Source organism: Schistocerca cancellata, chromosome 5 (genome assembly GCF_023864275.1).
Source record: "Schistocerca cancellata isolate TAMUIC-IGC-003103 chromosome 5, iqSchCanc2.1, whole genome shotgun sequence".
Lineage (NCBI taxonomy): Eukaryota > Metazoa > Arthropoda > Insecta > Orthoptera > Acrididae > Schistocerca > Schistocerca cancellata.
In genome coordinates this window covers 138,910,724-138,933,053 of record NC_064630.1, presented here as the reverse complement: position 1 = coordinate 138,933,053, position 22,330 = coordinate 138,910,724, and the positions used below count along the sequence as shown (strand labels likewise).

The following is a 22,330-nucleotide window of genomic DNA, read 5'->3' as shown; positions in this document are numbered from 1 at the left end:
TATTGCCTTTGGAAGAATACTGTTCCATACTCACTGCAGTGGACTGTTTCACCATATGGGTGGAGGCAGTTCCATTGTCAGATATTTCCATGGAAATGGTGGCCAGGTATTTTCTTCATTGTGGATCGCACTTTTCGGTTGCCCTTTATATGTCACCACAGACAAGGGGCGTAAATTCGAATCGACACTGTTCTCAGAATTGGCCAACCTCTGTGGTTTCCACCATCATCATACAATGGCTTACCACCCAACAAGCAACTGAATGGTGGAATGCTGTCATATAACATTAAAAGCTGCTTTAATGTGCCATGCACAGTCTTGGTCATCAGCTTTGCCACTTGTTATGTTGGGCCTTCGTACAGCATTAAAAGCAGATTTAGGAGCATCCACTGCAGAATTAGTTTATGGTGAACCCTGAAGACTGCCCTCAGAATTCTTCACCAATCATACTGGGGCACCACAGACCGAATTGCCTTATGTATTGCAAATGGTGTGCGAGTGTATGGCCAGACTTCACCCATCTGCTGTCTCGAGGCCTGGGGCGGTAACTAGTTTTACGCACAAAGGTCTACGGTCATGCACACATGTAATGCTATGGACACAGATGCTGTCAAGCCACCACTGCAGCCCCCATATTCTGAGCCCTGCAGAGTTCTCTCCCGAGATGGACATACCATGCATACAGGTCAAAATGGCAAGACCCAAGAGGTATCACTGGAACGTGTCAAACACACACATATGTTACTGACTGAAGAGGATGTACACACTGAATATGACATGTCACCTTCCACACTACTGGATGTGGATGACACTGTCTCGAAGCCACAAGAGGAAGTAGCACTCTCACTGCCAGCACCGGGGGCTGAAGAAGATCAAGCAATGCCTTCAATACACATGAGTGCTGGATGTCGGGTGGCATATAAATACCCCATGCCCCTACATTCTCAGTGCTCCACTCTACGTGGCAGGGGGGGGGGGGAGGAGGGGCTGTGTGGGACTCACCAGAAGAACATCTGTGAATGCACAATGAAACATAGTATTATTTTGTGGCAAAGAGCGCATGGACGATCCGCCTTACTCTTTGATTTTTATTAGTTTTCTTTGTATTGACTTAGATTTTTCAGTGTATTGGTGTTTGAGCTTTAGGAAGTTATTGCCTGACTACTACGTTGTATCTCTTTAGCAGACAGAGAGAAGCTTTAGTTGGCTGAAAGTCACTGAGCTTTCCTGACTGACTCATTCTGCTGGTACTGCTACTCTGCTGATGACACAATATTTGCTGCCTTCTTTTATACTGGTAGGTCCATCTCCAATGACATCTAGTGGTCAGTTCCATATTACATTAGAGTGAGTGGGTACTTTTGATCATATAGGTTATGTTCATTTAATCATGTATCACATTTCCATTCTTACATTTTCTTTATTCAACATTCACTGACAGAGCTAGAGCATTTCATTCTTTATTCATGACTTTTTCCACACTTGTTTTCATTGTATTTATGGCAGCCTTTCCCTACTTGTTTATTTTCATCTTTATTATTTCTAACCTTAATGCCATTTCTAATGCTGTTGGTCATTGATCTGCAGAATTTTCACTTTTCCACAGTCTGTCCTGAATTTTTGACATCCCACCTAATGCTATACCCCTCTTTCTTTATAATTTTGAATTTGGCTTCTTATCTTCAAAGGTAGGTTATTATCTGATTTTGCATCATCACTTGGACATCATATGCTGCCCTGCATTTTGTTCTAAATCTTTCTCTGACTTGGATTTACACTAATTAGTATTCTTCCAAGTTGTTTAGACAAGTATCCATTCTACCCTGTGATTTGGGGGCAACATATTCACTACAACCAGTAGTAGTAATTACTAAATTTCCTCAGGCATTGTCTCTATTTTAGTACTGTCAGCTTGTGATGTGAACAAGCAAACCTATATAATGCTGTTGCTGTCATTTTGTAAGAAAGTAACTATCACTGTGTTACCCATTTTGCTATTCATAACCACAACAATGTTATGTTACATAATACACTGGTAACATTCTTACTTCACAACACCCATCTGACCAGATGTCTCTCTATTATTTCCATTTCACTTCACTAATCTTTACTATGTCCAACTGCAGTCAATCCAGAGTTTGTGATCACCACTATATAGCTTTCAGTTTTCTAATCTAACACCCATCAACGTGTACAACACTAGCCATACATGCAATTGTCGTGAAAATGCCCCCTAATCCTTCCTTGAGCACTTCTGTCTTGCAGAATGGTATGGCTAGTAGTTTATTTCAAATCTTTTGACAAGGTAGTGGCCATCCAGATATCATTGTGAAAAACTAACAATCCAGTGAAGAAGTGGAGTCACTTTTGTGTCCTTAATATAGTTTATTTCATTGCATTATGGATATCAAATTGATTGAGCATTGATAACTATCCCTCCATCCTTAGTGGTAGCTACCCGTGTGACAGGAAAGAGGATATCTTGAGTATCTGCCCATTGATCTATATGCCTTTGATGTGGCTGTAGCACAATGTGTAAGATTTCCTATATTAGAAGTCATTCCTCATGAGAAAGATTATTTTTATTGAAAATATTAGTTTTGATTGTAACCAAGTGGAACTGTGCTGTATGTGTAAAAACTCATTTAGAAATACAGTGACCAAATGTTCTCATCTCTGTTGCAGGTGCACACAAGGATTATTTACCTGAGGCATCTAATTGTCAGCCTTGCACAAGCAAGGGACATAGATACTGTACTGTTAATCTTCAGTCATGATTACTATGATGAAGAGATTAATGAGCTTGTGCAGAGCATAGACTTTTGCAAAGTCATGCAGATTTTCTACCCTTTTTCCATACAGACACATCCAAAGGAGTTCCCAGGAGAATCTCCAGGGGACTGTCCACGCAACATAAAGAAAGAGCAGTAAGTATAGTATATTTTTACCCCAAATCTTAACACTCATTCCTACCTTGTATCTATTGTACTGTTACAATTATAAAACAGAAGATATGGTCTAATTTTTCATTTTTTGTGTGAGCTACAACAGATTATGTGATATGTTGTTTCAAAATATTTACGCAAATATAAAATTACGTAACTTGTGCACAAATTGATCTCACTGGCCATGTGTGTAACAAGCTAAACTCGCTATTTTTTGCACCTAAGAGTATTCCCTAATTCCACCATACACACCCATGAAAATATGTGAATGCATTTACACTGTGAATGAAATACTGTCTTATGTTCAAAATTAAGCATTTACCCTACACAAAAGTCAGTCACATGGCAACACACACAGACAGTAATGACAAATCCTTCACAATTGTTTAAAAAAAGATACATTTTGCCTGTGGTTCTTAGTTTATCTGAAAAGTGTTTACCAAAGCAAAACACACACACACAAAATATTGAAGATAGCAAGCTGAGGAAAAGTAAAGTAATTTTGTCCCCATAAGTAAGGTCATGCTAGTTGACTAACATTAAAACATTTTGCAATTTGCAACTATTATGTTTGGTATACTAGAATTCTGGGTTAAACAGCATTGAAACACCCACTACATTTTGATACTGTTCTACAGTATAACAGCCCTATCTTACTGGGAAGTTCATTTGCTGGCTTAATCTCTTTATATAAAAAGACAATGGACTGACTGACTGACTCATCGTTGCCCAGCCCAAACCGCTAAGGACAGAAACTTGAAATTTGAAGGAGGTATGGATCTTATATTTTAAGCATTGTTTACAAAGGGATTTTTCATAATTTCAACCCTAAGGAGGTGAAGTAGGGAATGAAGTTTTCATTTAAAAAAAGTTCCTATTAAGGCAATTTTGAAGCTAGACCTACGAAAATTAGTATTTGGTTTCTCAGTCAGAAATAAAGAAATCTGTGTTTCAGCATTTTTGGAAAATTAACTCTAAGGGAGTGAAATAGTGGGTGAAAGCTTTTTTGAAAATATGTCATTATTAAAGAACTACCAAAGCATTTTTAGAGCTACATCTATGAACGTTGGTATCTGACTTCTTGGTTACAAATTTAAAAAAAATGTGTTTCAGTGTTTCTGAAAATTAAACCCCTGAGGGGCTGCAATAGGGGCTGAGATTTTTTTATGAAAATATTTTATTACAAAAGCATTTTTAAAGCTAAATCTATGAAGTTTTAAATTTGGCTTCTCAGTTAGAAACAAAAAATAAGTGTTTCACTATTTTTGGAATTTCAAACCTTATGGGGGTTAAATGGGGGATGAAAGGTTTTATGGAAATATCTTTTAAGCTAAATATATGAAAATTTGTATTTGGCTTCTCTCTTAGTAATAAAACACATGCATGTCAGTGTTTTTGGAAATTCAACCCCTAAGGGGGGGGGGTGAAACATTTTATGAAAACATTTCTTTGTGAAAGCATTTGTAAAGCTAAATCTTTGAAAACTGGTATTTGAATTCTTGGCTGGAAATAAAAAAAATATTTGTTTCAGTGTTTCTGGAAATTTAAGCCCTAAGAGAGTACAATAAGGGATGGAAATTTTTAAGAAAAAATTTCATTACATTAAAAAATTTTAAAGCTAAATTTATGAAAATTAGTATTTCACTTCTCAGTTGAATATAAATAAATATTTGTGAGTGGGTGAAAGTTGCTATGGAAATACCTTCACAAGAAAGCAAAAGGTATGGTTAAGAAAAACTTCAGACTCCGCTACCAGAAGCGCATTTTGATCAGAAATACGTTGGAAGAGACCATACGTATATGGCCTCATTTAGCGTGAAAAGCTTAGAAATTTTTTCAATTTGTGAACAAATAAAAATTCAATTAAATAAAAAAATATCTCTGCAGGCCATACAGTCTATGTGAGTGAAGCAGTGGGTGCTAAGCTAGTACATGCAAATGGAAAAATGACTATGAACAAACTGGAGAAAATCGTAGTTCAATTACTGTGATAATGCAAATTCCAGACTGGAACCAACATTGATAATATGTTTATCTCTAGCAGTCCTATAGAGCTATATTTGTGAAACGTAAATGGAAAAGGATTTTCCAGATTTTAATGATTTCTCCATTTTTTATTGATGTAAAAAGGCTGGATTTTATTAGCTCAGATGGGGGAAGAAGCTTTTATCTCAAATGATTTGGGTGATGTCGTGTAAATTATAAATACCAGTGGATGGACAGGTGTTTAAACCCCACTGCTTCTGAAAACACATATAGTGTCTCAAACGATTAGGCAGCTTCAGTTCTTATTTAGGGACTGATGCCTATCTTTTGGAGGCTCTTGTCATAAAACAGGTGTTATAATGAGAGTTTTATCATAACAGGAGAGCTCTTGGGTGTGTTTGAGAGAAAGTCGTATTACATTTCCGTTATTGGAGGCAATCAGGGGAATAATTCAGTTTCACTTGTGAGTTTTGACACTTTATGAATGGAGAGTATGTTGGTTTAATTTTTTACTGAACCAAAACTTTAGAGTACTGATTTGAACAATTTATCATTCACTGCAACAGTTGCCTATCAGGGGTAAACACATAGAATGAGGATTGCCCACTTCTTTAATATTCTAAGAAATTACATAATCATTCAAATTCCTTTGTACAGTTTCTCAGGAAAAAGGCATATACTTTTAAATGAGTTGTAGAATTCATTATTCATTAACAATGTTGAAGCAAGTGTATATGTAATACTGCATGCAATGTACCTTTTCATAGTTAGTTGATATATTTAAATATTTATTTTTATTCAATCCCATTGATTGCATGAGTACAGTGTGTGTATTTTTCTATAGACAGGAACACATGATTTATATCATCTAAATTTTCTTAATGTTGCATTTGTACTTCGCAAAGTTTTAAGAGTGACTTATTGTGAGTAATCTACATTTATTTTCTATTTTCTGTTTTTCTATTTAGTTTCTATTGAATTAACAAAACATTTTTCTTCCTTACATGTATTGTGAAATTATAGCCTGGTGAACTGTTAACTAAGAAATGGGAAAAATAATTCATTTAATTCTTAATGTTTATTTCCATACAATATGGAAAAAGTATTTTGATGTCATTTCACTATGAAGTTAAAAATTTGTTCATTTATTTCCTACCAGGGCCAAGGAAATGATGTGCAATAATGCTTTATACCCTGACTTATATGGCCACTACAGAGAAGCAAAATTCACTCAAACAAAGCACCACTGGTGGTGGAAAGCAAACAGGGTGTTCAATCAGCTGGATGTCACAAGAAATCATACAGGTATGCTGCACACACAAGAGTCAGCACTGAAGAGCTAAACTACAACTTTCAGAAAACAGTTACTTATGAGAGAATAGACCTTTGAACTTTTTGTGTGGGAATGTTTCAGGTTAACTATGTGCATTGTTACAGGGATGGTGTTGTTCCTAGAGGAGGATCATTTTGTTGCTGAAGACTTTATTCATGTCATGCATCTCATGGAAAGAACTTGTAAAGTCAGTTGTGACAGGTGCAACATTCTTTCCCTTGGCACGTACCTGAAAACCTACAATTATTATGGAGATTCAAAGAAAGTAAGAAATATTTGTTTACAAGTTTAAATTGTTAAGAATATTGTTGATAAATGAATATATTTGCATCCTCTATCAGAATATTTGTTTATGTATTAAATCTGGATCATTATATGTGGTATCCCAACTTAGCTAGAAATCCATTGTTTCACTGACCTGGAATCAACTGACCATATACTCAAAACATTTGAACCTGGTAGTATTTGAAGTGGCATTTTATTGTCAATGAAATGTGAATACATAAATTGCCAACTGAGAGCAGGGAAATACCAGATTAGTTACATTATACTTACAAACATTTTCAAAGGTTATAGAAACCATTGGATCAGCTGGAAATGTAGTGGTAACAGTTTATTGGGGATCACTTGCTATGATGTAGATCAATTGCCTAAAATAAAAGTAAAAAGACTAACAGATCTGTAATTTGGCTCTATATTGTACAATAGGGACTTATAAAAAAGTAAAATCACTTATAAAGACAAAGATTCACTTTCAGACACAAGTACAATCCACCCATGTGTATTGAGAAGAGTTTCAACAAATACTGACAAAAACCTCACAGAACTACAACATTATTTCTTGGTCTTGATATTTCATCTCTTATGAGAACTTCATTTTTAAAACAAAATCCTGCAAAATAGAGCAACTGTATTTTTGTGAAACTGAAATAAGCCGGAAAAATGTAGATCAATATGCATTCTTAATACCCTCTTTAAAACTGCATTTATATTCTTACGATCTTTTTTTATGCTTATCTGTTCCTGTGCTAGTCCTTTTATTCATATCTCTTATTCTGATCAACTTGGCTGCCCTTACTACATGTCTACAAAACGCCTTCACATATTACTTAATTACTTCATCTTGTACATGCAGTACCTCTCCACATTTGTCAGTCTTTCAACTATTTTGGTAATACCCTTCATTTTTCCTAACTTAAGATTATCTGCTCATGTTTGCATGCATACTACATCCAATGTGCTCAACAATCTGTTTGATATGTACTGGAATTGGGCTACAGTCAGAATTTATTCCCTCTTCTGGTCCTTTTGGTGACCAATACTGGATAGTTCAGTATAGGTCCCATTAATTTCTTACTTCTTTGGTAAGGGTTTCCTGTGGACTTCCTTTCTCAAATATTCCTTGCAGTATATCCTCAGTTAACATAACAGTTTAATATTTCAGTATTTCAAGTGCTTCAGTTTCCTCTTTTTCCAGTGCTCTTGTGGTCTACACTTCACTTTCGAATGTGCAGTTTTTGAGCATTTAAACTTTTTAAAAAGAATATGTACAATTAATAATTTAACACCTTAAAGTATAACTTAAAAGACAGTTCTAAAATCTCCACCACAGATTGTGTTGCAGCAATAAGTGCCCCATGTCAAGTAGATTGGAAACACTGCCATGTGTGTTCTGTTACTCTTTCTTGCTGCAAAACACTTCCGATTCCAGGCACCTAGGATGTGCTTGTTTTATGCTGTCACAAAAAAAAAGCACAGACAAATGAAGGTCTTAAAAGTCGTGTTTCTTTAAGAGGGATGTACAAAGAATCTAAAATTTTATTATTTAAGTTTCTCACAAAAAATTCAGAAACAGTTTACCAGGTATAATTATTTTTAAATCATTACTTATAGGCATGCTGAATACAAGATAGCAAGAATGAACATGTTACCTTCAGTTTATTCAGAAGAGCATAGTATGTAATACATGGCAAATTTTCATAGTGTACAAGAGCTTCTCACTCACCTACTTACTGCTTAAAGTCAGGGAAATGAATGATCTGACTACCTAAAATATTTTAATATTAAATTTGGTAAATTAGAAATAAGTACCTTGTCTATGTTTCCACATATACTTTGATCTATTGGTTTCCTGGTTCAACTGGACTGGAGTATGTCAATCTAAACCACAACTTCGCAGTTTTGATTAACTAAATTGTGTGTGACCAGCTATCAGTCAAACTGCCCTCTTTGTTATCTTTTTTTCCAGATGTTCATTAACTCTTATATTTCCCACAGAAAACGTTATTTCTAACAAAGTATTTAGTGTGAAACAGGTTACTACTACTAGCAATACGTATTTCATGTTGCAACTTTGGTTTGTTCACAATGTACTGAATGAGGGCTTCTTAGTTCCTGATGTATTTAAGCTGGTGGAAGTATTAGACTGCAGGCCAGGAGTGTTTTGTGTGCAGCTGTAGGCAAGATTGGTGATGTAACAATACAATACTTGAGCATAACATAGCCACTACCGAGTGAATGGTGAATGCCATGGTGTTCCCTGTCAAGATGGTAAGCACAAGTGTAGTGCCATAACTGTATGAGGTAAGGGCAGCATGTACCCCTGCACCACCACTATTCCCAGGGTTGTCTATGTGTTGGGCTTGGGTAAGTGGAGCTGGCTTTCTCTGCTCCATGCATCCCCCCCCCCCCCCCCCCCCCAAAAAAAAAAAAACCCTCATTCAATATGTCTTCAACAAACAGCACACAGTCAACCAGTAGTATGCTTTGGTTTAGTCTTTGTAAGAAACTTGGGTGTGTGTTTCGCACATATATTTTCCACATGTGGAAAAAAATATATAAAAAAAATTAAAATAAAGCATAAGATTCAGTACAGCAATTGCCAAAAACCTTCCGATCTGATGAATGTACAATGTATTGTGTCTCTAGATATGAATTAGACAACTCAGTTGCTTGCTTTAAGGATTTATTAATACCACTTCTTTCATTACTTCTGCTGTATTTTTTTCAATTTTAATGTTCAACATGTCAATCCCTCCTTCCCTCTAATCTTCGCCACTTGCTTAGATTGTCATTGTTTAATTTTCTGCCTGTAATTACTCCTCTTTTGTTTAATCAGTAATTCATCAAGATCATTTAATTTTTCTTACAAGCATTCCTATCCATGAACCAAAAAGACAGGGCCATCTGTGTACCTTAACACTGATGAAATGGTTACTTCACTTACTGCTTATGTTCTGAGATATTCTGTCATGTACTTTGTTTCCTATTATAGCAATTAACCAGAAAGTTATACTGGACTTAATTCAGGACAATTGTAAATTAATGCCTCTTGGATATACAGAACACAAATTTTGAGAATAGAAAGAACAAATCTGCATGAGTGTATGAGTTATTTTAGCATAAATGCTGCACTCTGCCATAGACAGAAAGGATGAGTCTGTCATTCTTCAACAACAAGTTCAGTTGGGATTCAAATGTCAATCTGCTTTTGAGATGACTTTCCAGTTTGTCCCAATCTGTTTTGGTTCCAGAGTTGTTCTGCTTAAAATTAGAACACACACAATTTCTAAGCTAAATGGTACTCCGGTAAAAGACTTCCTTTTTGCCAAGATATATATGTCAAATTATAATAGGATATTAAAACTAGTTTCAAATTAAGTTTAATGATACATTAAAATAAATATAATTCATAAGAAAAGTAATTTGTACATTGTGATTTAGGACATGCAAGTCTAATAAATATAATACATATTCTTAGGTGCTATGAAATTCAGCAAGAACATTCCATCACATCACATGAGTGCTCATGTCATATAACAACATTAAACAATATTGATTGTATATTTGAATTTTATGAGTACATAATATTACATAAATATAACCACATAAATAAACAATATTAAATAGATACATAAAATTGTAGATTTTATTTTGCTTGTATCACTCAGTGTTTGCTTATGGAATGCATATCATGTAAATAAGTGTATGGTGAATACCCTAGTTGTGCAGTATCAATTGTTAATCATATAAGGTTTGCAGTACTATGTGGACTGATCAGTTTACTACTGTAATCTCCTGTTATCCCTGGTAACCATGTTTTTTACATATAGGAGTGCATGTGTATGATTGCAAGACTAACTTCATCTGAACATTTTGAACAATTTTATTTTCTTTCCGCATTAAAAAAATGAAATTTCTTCCCTTTTGTTAATAACATAATATACAGTGTTACTTATGGAAACTGCGTAAATGTAGAATACAAGGAATGGTTTTACCTGCAAAAGTTGAGTCTTCAAAATTAAAACCAATAAGAATTTTTGTATTGGCATTTCAAGACCTAAGACAACAGAACAACCGCTAGTAAGCAGAACAAATATTTTTTACGAACTGAGAGGTTTGGACAGGGGGAGGGGGAGACAAGAGAGTTTACCGAAGAACCAGTTTTTAAAAAATAAATAATATTCTTTAACTCCATTACTTGAAACATGTTGGTTACATGAAGTAATATGATACTTCTGTCTCAACTACAATAGTATTACAATATTTTCTATTGACAAATCCAGGGAAACATGCACAGTTCTGTAATACACAGAACAGTCAGTAACAGCCCTTCATTGTTCCATTGATACTGCAACTAACATATACCTCTAACCTGCTGTGAATCACAAGTCAAGAGAATGAGGGGAGATGACAAATAATCAGTAGCAATGCTAACTTCATTCCAATAGTTTTGTATGGGATATGTTCATGCCATGTAATTTTTGCTCTGACTTCTTACAGTACCAGTAATTCAATAAGTGTTGTGTATACTACTCTGGGAAACTTTGGTTTTGTATGAAACTATGTTTCACCAGTAGTGCTTGACTTTTTTTATATACATCTTAATATAATGATTTCCAGTTCTATAATAAAATTGTTGTATTGATATGTGTTGTGCACTTTATGTTAAGCTTCCTTCAGCTTTTAATAGTGACACAATATTTTCAAACTTTGCTTGCAAATTGCTTATTTGTGTTAGAATTTTTTTAAATCTATTGCAGTTTCTGTTTGGTGATGTTTCAAGCTGTATATAACTGTATAAACACCATTTGTTATAAAATGTCCCCTCTTCCTGGTTACAAATGAGATTGTATGTACATGTACAGATAACTGTTGCACTGTTGATTCTAATCTGTGTCCCCCTTCAGTTACCTTGTATTTTAATAATCTGTGTAAGATACGAAATTTGCTGTTGACTGTAGAGATCACCATTAATTTTTCCTAATGATAACATACATAAACTGTCACTGAAACATAACTTTTCAGCAGCAGCTTCACTCAGCTTCCATGCACTGTCATGCTGATTCACTTTCTCACTTGCCTCTGCTATATGTGTGTGTGTGTATGTTGTGTTGTCTCTCTTACATTCCAGAAGGAGGCTCTGAGAGCCATGAAACGCCACCCGTCTTTCTCTGCAGGCTCAATTCCTCCATCCTGGGGCTTCCAGATACTCCCTTCTCTCTATCAGCATTACCAGAAGGTATAGGATTGCTGGCTAATAATGGCACTCAAAATGTAGCCAATATTGCCATTTGACAGTAAAGTCCCTGCAAGTCTGCATGTTGCAATATTCTTGTGGCTTATTCACTGACATGCTATGTATGTAACTATGCTTGGATATTGAACTACAGTTGTAGAATACTTTTAGCACTCATGCACGTGGTATGACTTAGATATAAGTGCAAAAATTGAATGTTGGCTGTAGTATTATTAGGAATTTGTGTGTTGCACATGAAAACAAATAAATTAATTTACTTTATAACTTTTAAATTGAGACATACTCTAATCTATTCAGGCAAGTTTAGGAGAAATTACTATTTTTAATTTATAAATTTGCAAGTAGGAGCGATTGAAAATATCAAGATCAGAACAATTATATTCATGTTAAGGAGTAATGATGACTGATGGCTGGTGATGGTGAAAAAACAAAAGGTGTACAAATAAGGACGGTGAAGTAGTAGATCTCAAGAAGAAAAAATTTGGTTCTGGGAACATTAATAATCTTTTATATATAAAATGAGGGAAAGTCAGCCACTCATCTACCCCAGATCAATGCATGGAGCACAGTAACACGTAACAGCAAATAGCATTTACAGTGGCTTTTGAGCATTAGCTCCTTTTCTAGCAGTAGTACACACATTCAAACACATCACCGCACAGACACCTGAATGCACACTCCCATGGCCACAGCAACAAGTCTTGCTGTGGTCATGGGAGTGTAGATTTGGATGTCTTTGTGGTTGCATGTGTATGAATTTCTGTACTATTGCTACAAAAAGAGGTAGTGCTAGAAGGCTTGTGTGAATGCTGTTTTCTGTTATGAGTTACTGTGCTCATGCATTGATCTGTTATAGGTAAGTGGTTGCCTTTCCCTTATTTTACATATTGATCCATCCAGGAATTTTCATTATTGTTAAAAATATTTCATACATTCCTAAAGATTTATACCACATTCAGTGCATTGTAAGTTGAAGATAGCTATTTTGCAAAGCAATGGAAATTGGAACTTCCACAATGTCATTTCCCTGAGTGCTTTATGGTGTGGCTGATTCCAATATAGTTACAAATATGTTTATTAAAATATTGGAGTCATTACACTTTGGAATACGGCTTCTATATATTGCAAAAACATAGTCTGTCTTTCAGCATTATGTTTTTATAGTCCACCCAGCATGTTCAATTATCATGTTTAAAGAAATTCAGCATGGAGACCATAGATACTAGGAATAGTTCCAGTCGAGGTATGAAGTCTCCTATGTTCCTTCAAGATCAGTGTGGACTGCGTCAAGTCAGACATTAACAGGCAGAAGCAGACACTCCAGGCCATTTCAGTAACAACAAATTATGTCTAGTACTAACCTGCTCACACTGGTAGTTATGGGACTTACTTCTAGATTACTTTCTATATGTACACAAATATTGGGCAAAAATACTCCTCCTCTTATAGAGCTCAAGAACTGTTTTTCTTTAATATCTTCAAAAAGGTTCTATGTAACTTTACAAAGACCACTGTCTATTTATTATCATGAATTGTGTGGTATTTCCATCCCTGATTCCAAATAGGTTCACTGTAGTCAGATAATAAGTACCCAGTCCTTCATAAACTGAAAATCCTCCCTCTGTCTCACTTACAACGCCATTCATGCCACAAAGAGCATCACATTACATTTAAAAATAGTGGTAGTTACATTCATAGAAGCATTATTTTGTACAACATGTTGCTATGTTTTGAACAGATTCTCAATAAACATGTGCAATGACTTCTTGTTATGTTGTGGACAAATTTGACAGTATTTGATGAAAACACATGGGTTATAAAGGTTCTAAAGAGGCGATTGTGCATATTTCATGCACTGCACAGACAAAAACTGTCATCATCGCAAATTTCTCTAGTACTTGCGCTCCCTATAAGGTACATGTCATCTCATTACCCAAAAAAGTAAATCCTTTTTATGAAGTACTGAAGTATCTTTTCTCTATTTATCATTTACTTTCTGCACAAAAAACCTTCAAATATTTCACAATAAAATATTCCAGTTAGAGGCTATTTTTCAAGGGTTGTGTTATTGTCTAGTAGTATCAGAAAGTGAATAAAATACTGCATGATTTTGCTAATTTTTCAGAAAGTATATTCTCCTCTTCCATCACCCAACAAAGTATATCATGATTTTGATGTCTCCTCTATGGAGAGCCCCTGCCCCTCTCTCCCTCCTCTCCCCCCCCCCCCCCCCCTCCATAACACATACTCCAGGGCACTTTAACAAATTCAGTGCACTCTGTTTACATGGGTGATACCTTGCACTGGCTACCTTCTACCTGCCCACAGAGAGCAATACAATATTACTCCCATATTATTGCTTTCAATGTGAGTTGTAAAGCTGCACTGAGGGAAAATCCCTTATCCTGATTAATGACATTTCTGTTGCTTGCTTTATATATTGGCCCACAATTGTACTGCCAAGCAGACAATCAAAGCCTTTTTATGTGCTCTTGTCCCAAATTGTGCTCATCTAGAGGAGATTTGTCTTCCCACCAGAGCTCTGCATACTTCTTCAGTGTAAAATTATGATAAACAGTGTTGTCTCTTTCAACATATGGTTTGCCACAGTGGCAAGGAATACAATACTACAGAAGTGGAAGTGCTTGCATTATCTTTCACACTCCCCAGAAGATTTCTTATTTATTTTTTGTTGGTGATAGTTGATTGCTACCCTTTCCTTTATTTTTCAGATCCCCCTCCATTACTGATGTTTTGTGCTCGATTTGAACTTTTGAAATCGACACAGCTGATTTCCTTCCCCAGTTTAAAACTGTTCTTGTCTCTATTTTGGGAAAGATAATTTTACATTCTTTTTCTTTGCTCTTGTTCCCACATCTGGCTGCCTTCAGTGCCCTTACAATACCTTAATTTCTGTATCCATTAGAGGTATGATTTTTCAGCTAGTTACACTCCTTCAGGAAGTACCATCATCACATTTAGTGCTTGCTCTGTGCACTGTTGTCATCATTAAAGACAAACTGTTGTCCTTGGATGCTGGCAACTAGTTACTGAAAGATAAAGGACTATGAATAGGTATCATGGAAACATAATATTGCTTTGTACCACATTCTGTCAGAGCCCCCACCAGAATGGTCATTCTTTGGTGCTTTTTTTTAAAAAAAAAAAAAAAAAAAAGACGAGTAGTTGGGGGGGGGGGGGGGGGGGGGGACAATACTGAGTCTGCCTCTAACCACCTGTAAAAATAAGAGGTCTTCTGCACTACAGTCAACCAGGAGCTATATTAATTTGGAGTTCATTGTGTTCTTACAAATGAGACAAATCAAACATAAGACAGACATGACACTGTGCATGGCTATGTTACATTGAACATAAACAAAACTAAGACATCAGCAAGAAAACAAGTCTGCACTAATTGAGCACTTTTAAGATAAAAGCATTGTGAAAATATGTTCATTGTCAGTTTTGCAGTTACTTTCTGGGACAGTGTAATTAAGAAAGCAATTAAACTATAAATGTAAGTCTAATCTTGTTAATCAAATAAGGAAGGTAACCTTAGTCCAGCTTGGTAGTCTACTCAGAAGCAGCAATGCTGGAGTGTCTTTATTCAGCACCTCATGGGTTAGTAGGTGTAAGCTCCACCCTAATATACAAGCAGTGGTGAGATCATTAAATTGTACAGGATTTAACACTATGACATATTCAATAACTACACAATATGCATTATAATGCACAAGCACTGCTCCAGAAGACTATGCTTCTGAAACACATCAGACTCACTGCAGATTGATGTTAGTAATTCAAGATGGTTTCACTTCACTGACATGCCATGTGAATCTTCTTGTTGAGTTCAGTGACCATAGACTTACAGTACTGTCATTCTCTTGTGAAATTTGTTTTCAACAATCCATCTAAGTTTGAGAGTAATAGAGGTATTCACAAGTTCAACACTAGAAGGAAAAATGATCTATATTACCCTTCAATGAATCTAACTTTGGCACAGAAAGCTATAAAGTTCTTTGACAATATACCCATGGAAATAAAAGGTCTGACAGACAACAGTAATGTTTTCAAAAGCAAATTAAAGAGCTTTCTACTTAACAACTCCTTATGTAGCATATAGAAACTCTTAAGTGGAGATAGTCAGTTAAAAAAGACATGTAAATGGTCAGCATGTGGCCATATAAATATTATTTTCTTAGTTTTTATTTAGTTGTATACAAGTGTTATATGTTTATTCTGTTCTCACATCCACATCATCAATTTTTATCAAGAATTTGATCCATGGGATAAGTAACTAACAACTCATGTACGTCTGGCAATGAAATTGACAATACTTCCTTTGAAAGATCAGAGAGATTAAACAATCAATACCTGTAGTCACTGTCTTCAGCTGCACTGATGATGTCTGAGCAAATTGTAATAAGATAGATGGTTTTTATTTGATGTGTACTTATGCCAGCACACATGTTCATTACTCCAAAACTTCTGTGTATATCTCATACCATAAACGAGTTTATTCAGTTACTATATCTGTGTAGTGGAGACAATAGATTTCAGGAGCTTGAGTGGTGTTTGTGCATCACTATTTTAGACATATAACTCACTGAGGCAAGAGTCTATACAGTAAATAATTACTTTTTCTCATTTTTAAGGAATATTTCTTGAAATGGATCATAGTGGGTGCAGCTTGTGTTTTCATAATGGGGAAACCTGCAACACCTATCGATCAGAAATACATAGATCACAAAAAATTTTGCATCACCTTGGTTCGAAGAGTTCTGGAACCTGTACATAAAATTTGAATAGAGATCAACATAAACATCATTTACACCCTTTTTATTGCTCATGAAAACCACACACTGCATGTTGTACCACTATATAGCGAGACCTTCAGAAGAGGTGGCCCAGATTGCTGTACACACTGGTACCTCTAATACCCAGTAACACGTCCTCTTGCATTGATGCATGCCTGTATTTGTCATGGCATTCTATCCACAAGTTCATCAAGGCACTGTTGGTCCAGATCGTCCCCTTCCTCAACGGTGATTCGACGTAGATCCCTCCGTGTGGTTATTGGGTCACATCATCCGTAAACAGCCCTTTTCAGTCTATCCCAGGCATCTTCAATAGGGATCATGTCTGGAGAACATGCTGGCCACTCTAGTCAAGCAAATGTCATTATCCTGAAGGAAGTCATTCACAAGATGGGGACACGAATTGTTGTCCATGAAAATGAATGCCTCAACAATATGCTGCCGATATGGTTGCACTATCAGTCAGAGGATGGCATTCATGTATCGTACAGCCATTACGGCACCTTACATTACCACCAGCAGCATATGTCGGCCCCACATAATGCCACCCTGAAACATCAGGGAACCTCCACCTTGCTGCAATCGCTGAACCGTGTGTCTAAGGCATTCAGCCTGACCGGGTCACCTCCAAACACATCTCCGACGATTGTCTGGTTGAAGGCATATGCAACATTCATCAGTGAAGAGAACATGATGCCAATCCTGAGCAGTCCATTCGGCATGTTGTTGGGCCCATCTGTACCGCATTGCATGGTGTTGTGATTGGAAAGATGGACCTTGCCATGGACATTGGGAGTGAAGTTGCACATCATGCAGCCTATTTTGCACAGTTTGAGTCATAACACAACGTCCTGTGACTGCACGAAAAGCATTATTCAACATGGTGGTGTTGCTGTCAGGGTTCCTCCGAGCCATAATCCGTAGGTAGTGGTCAACCACTGCATTAGTAGCCATTGGGCAGCTTGAGCGAGGCAGGTCATCGACAGTTCCTGTCTCTCTCTGTACCTCCTCCATGTCCAAACATCATCACTGTGGTTCATTCTGAGATGCCTGAACATGTCCCTTGTTGAGAGTCCTTCCTGGCACAAAGTAACAGTACTGATGCCATCGAACCATGGTATTGACCGTCTAGGCATGGTTGAACTACAGACAACACAAGCTGTGTATCTCCTTTCTGATGGAATGACGAACTGATCAGCTGTCAGACCCCTTCCCTCTAATAGGCGCTGCTCATGCATGGTTGTTTACATCTTTGGGCAGGTTTAGTGACATCTCTGAACAGTGAAAGGGACTGTGTCTGTGATACAATATCCACAGTCAGCATCTGTCTTCAGGAGTTCAGGAAACTGGGGTGATGTGAAACTTTTTTTGATGTGTGTAGAATTTAGGCTATGCTTCAGATCAGTTTGTCACAACCACTGAGATCTCAGGATTTGGGGGGGGGGGGGTCGGCAAAGGGTTCAGCCAAAAGTTAACATACTTTATTTTCCTTCTGTTTCATAATCATAGGTAGCGTATTTATCTAACACCATCACATTTCCCAACACTTTATTGCAACAAATAGTAGTGAAAGTCATTTTTGGAAAGATCTTTAATGCTGTGTATGTTAGCTTTTCTGCATGGTTCATACTTTTCATGTTTTCAATTCTAAGCCTGAAATGCTTGAAGTTTCGTGGTGTGTTCAGTCTGCAACATTTATAAATTGAAACCATGACATTTCAGTGATGTCGTGGGTCTTGTGCTGTGATTGTGATTTTTGGATGAATAAATAAATAACCAATTGCAGTCAAGTCAGACATTGACATAGCAAACAACATTGAAATTAGCTGTTGCATATTCCCTGGCATGGTAACACAGTGGAACAAATTCACTTTTGAGAGAGAGAGATAGGGAGAAAGCTCCTGTATGAAAACACAAAAGTGAATAAAACATTTCCAGAGAAAACAGGACACAAACCATTTCTCCATCACAAAGGTAGTCTGTGTGCTTGTCATGGAGACTTGATGTGGGATGGTTACACTGAAGAGGCTGAGCCTTCTTGAAGTCCACAAGAACTGTACTCTGTAGAAGCTGCATCCATAAACCTCTCCTTCATGGAGCTAAGTTGCATTTCAATGTACAGCCTGTTAGAAAAACATCACTTGATATTGGATATAAAGTTTTAGTTGACTGTCATTCCATGAATTCATGTCAGAAATATCTGAAATGCTTCCTCATAATTTAAATTCTGTAATCCATTATTGAGAAATGTATTTTAATATATATTTTGGGATGGCTCCACCACAGAGCCTTTAATTATGAGCCACTCCTGGATCACAATATTTACGTAGGTCTTTGAACAATAGCATGTGCTGTTGATTTTGCACTAACATAAAATTACTTGAGCCTCACTTTCCCAATTCCATGATAGCTTTTTACATAAAATTTAATTTAACAGCAACTTTATACAATAATGAACTTTTATGTATATATATCACCTAAGTTTTCAGTATTCGAACACATTCATCATTACAATTGTTAGTTACTATTACAGGTAACAGGTGTCAGTTTTGCTACATGCTGCATCTACTTTATTTAAACTACTTCAGTGATTTGAATATTAGTGATCAGTCTGTTGCTTACACTTGTACTTCCTGAACTCTTAGAACGTATACATCTCTTATTTCGAACACATCAGTAATTTACAAATAAGTTTCTATTATTTCTTCTATTTCCCTGCCTTTTTATATATATACTGTAAAACTGATGTCATAATTGTGATTCAGTGTAGGAAGTAGGTGAAAGATAGTTGTTCTTATAAAAATAGAAAAGTTCACTAGAAATGTTTAAAAAATTTAGTCAAGGTATTGACATGAACTAAATAATGCCTTATTCTGTGCTTCTGAATGCTACTGTTATCACATTTCAGCTTGGAAAACATATTTTGCATAAATTTATGTATACTAAGAAATATTCCTCCCCTTCACAATGCTCCCACTCTGGCAACTATAAAACAGAAATTCAATGATAGGCTAAATGTAAGCTAACTACTATGTTGTTAGTGGGGCCAATCTCTGCTTGTGAACTGAAATCCAATCACATTGTACAAATGTGCACTGATATACAGTGCAAAATATTTTAAAATGTACCAAAATATTTTAAAATGTACCACATGTTACAAAAGAAAGCTGCTATTTAAGAATTTGTCTTTGTAGATGCTGAAAATATCACAAGGGCCAAAATTGCAATAATGAAATAAAAACATTTACAGCTTAAACTGAAAATCACATCATTCAGAAAAAACATATTATCTTTTTACTACTTCTACAATAATAATAATAATAATAATAATAATAATAATAATAATAATAATCCAGAGTGAATTTTCACTCAGCAGTGGAGTGTGTGCTGATTTGAAGCTTTGTGGCGGAGTAAAACTGTGCACCAGACCGGGACTTGAACCTGTGACCTTTGCTTTTGTGGGTAAATGGTCTACCAACTGAGATATCCAAGCCCCACCCATGATCTGTGCTCACAGCTTTACTTCCATCAGTACCTCATCTCCTACCTATATAACTCCACATAAGTTCTCCACACAGAACTAGCACTCCTGAAAGAAAGCTCCAGTGCAGAACATAGTTTTATTCTGCCTGTCGGGAACTTTCAAATAATAATAATAATAATAATAAAGTTCCAGCACACAGACATTCACTGTGATTTTAGAAAAAGCAGATTAAAATTTTACAACCAAAAGAATGAAATGAAAAATATAGCTGACTACTGAATAGTTGAATACTGAAACCAGTAGTAAAGCAAAAGCACTGACCTCAAAATGGATTGGAAAAATAAAAAAATGAAACTTCATAGCAGATTAAAACTGTGTGCTGAAGAAAGACTCAAACTTGTGACCTACTGCCTTGTGCAGGGAAGTGCTCTACCAGTTGAGCTACCATAGCATGACTCATGATCTATTCTCGCAGCTTTACTTCCACCAGTACTTTACAGAAGTTCTTCTACGAACCTTGCAGAATTAGTACTGATGCAGTACTAGTACTAATTGTGCAAGGTTTTCTGAAGTTTGGAAGGCAGAAGATGATGTACCGGCAGAAGCAAACCAATGCTTGGGTAGCTAATTCAGTAGAACACTTGCTTGTGAAAGGCAGTAGGTCCCGAGTTTGAATCTCAATCTGGCACACAGTTTTAATCTGCTAAGCATGTGAACCACATTATAGAATAAAGCAGTTAAGGATGAATTTTAACTTTGTCTGGGATTCTTTGTGTTTAAGGAAGCTTATGACTCAGTTCCCAACAAATATTTCCTAACTGCTCCATAGAAACAAGCATTAATTCAACTGTTAGTATACTGAAGATTATAGACACCAATGTTACAGTGTCCATAAAAATTCATCAGAATACTGGGAAGTTCATGCTAGGAGAGCATTAAAATTATTTCTAGCAGTCCAGGAGGAAGACTTCAGATTTTTAATTTGAGAAAATGAAGACAGAATACATCTTACCGTATATTCTGGTTTTCTTATAGTGAAAATAAAATTCAACGACCAAGGAAGAACTTAATATGGCAATTTCGAAAAGTAGGGCTGAAAATCAATTAATGAGATTAATCAGTTAATAAGACTATAGTACTGTATAGTCAACAGATTGAAAAGAATGTAGTACAAGTTAATGATGAACTCTTGAAGTGATGAACTTTTGTATTTAGAGCAGTTTAAGAAAATAGTTATATAGTCAGCTAAAGAAGGAAACAAAAGTAAAAATGGCCTGGCATACTTTTTGAAAACGAAGTGTAAAGCTTCAGTGTGCTTCAGATAGAAAGTTTACAATGTTGTCTGAATTGTGGAGACAAATCACAACAAAAGATGAAAATAAATATTATTACAGAGGAAGGCCAACCAAGGTTTTTCATTTCTTTGTACAGTCCTAAATCGCTCATTTGCTCCAAAATAAAAATAAAGCTCCAGCCTCTAATTCCATCATTCAACATTTTGGGTTAAATTACTAATTTAATCTTCAGTATACTATTCTGGTTTCCCCAGAGGCCACGATCACTGCCCCTCCCCCTTCCCCCTTCCCCCCTGCGCCTCAAGCATCCTGTTGCCCAGTGCTGACCACAACTTCCTGGATCTTCATCTATTCTAGATCAGCCTGCTTACCATTGCCTCACTGACTTCATCAGTGTAAAAGCACTCCAGTGCAGCGTCAGTGGTGTTCAAACTGTTCTTGTTGTCAAATTTTCATTTTGCTTTCTTTCTTTCTTTTTCTTCAAAATATTTCTGAATAGGTTTGTTTAATTTGCCATAGTATCATGTTCCTTTTATCTCTCCTTGAAACTGTCACCTTCTCTTTAACAGTTGCTTTGTTTCATTTGAGACTTTCTTTCCATTTGATTTCTTTTGTGTTTTTGCAATATGTTTCATTGTCTACATAACTATCTTTTGTGTATGTTGACCTTGTTGTGTAATATAATCTGCTATACCTTCCTATTGTTAGAGAAATGATCATAATCTAGAATCAAACACAGTTAAAGTGCTTAACAATTTGCACTAATTTCAATAATGCTGTGCGGGAGTGGTTCACAGGGCAATACAAGAATCAGGTTTTTCCATTCATTCAGAAAGCTTGTAGGCTGATATAAGTGTTGCAAGAGACATTATAAAGCAACTGAGCAATATACTGTTCATTAGTATAGAGTTTATACAGATAAAGCTCAGAA

The 22,330-nt window shown here is 36.0% G+C and overlaps 1 protein-coding gene across 2 annotated transcripts in view; it reads left to right on the top strand.

The window, feature by feature from the left end:
- Window positions 1-22,330, top strand: part of LOC126187302 (alpha-1,6-mannosyl-glycoprotein 2-beta-N-acetylglucosaminyltransferase) — a 455,066-nt gene that overhangs the window by 419,559 nt on the left and 13,177 nt on the right. Inside the window, exons 4-7 of one of the 2 annotated variants that reach the window (XM_049928294.1) lie at window positions 2,686-2,927; window positions 6,091-6,236; window positions 6,369-6,529; window positions 11,678-11,785. In XM_049928294.1, the coding sequence (XP_049784251.1) occupies window positions 2,686-2,927; window positions 6,091-6,236; window positions 6,369-6,529; window positions 11,678-11,785 (657 nt within the window). The remainder of the gene's footprint in view (window positions 1-2,685; window positions 2,928-6,090; window positions 6,237-6,368; window positions 6,530-11,677; window positions 11,786-22,330) is intronic. The other variant, XM_049928295.1, reaches the window with a different exon arrangement.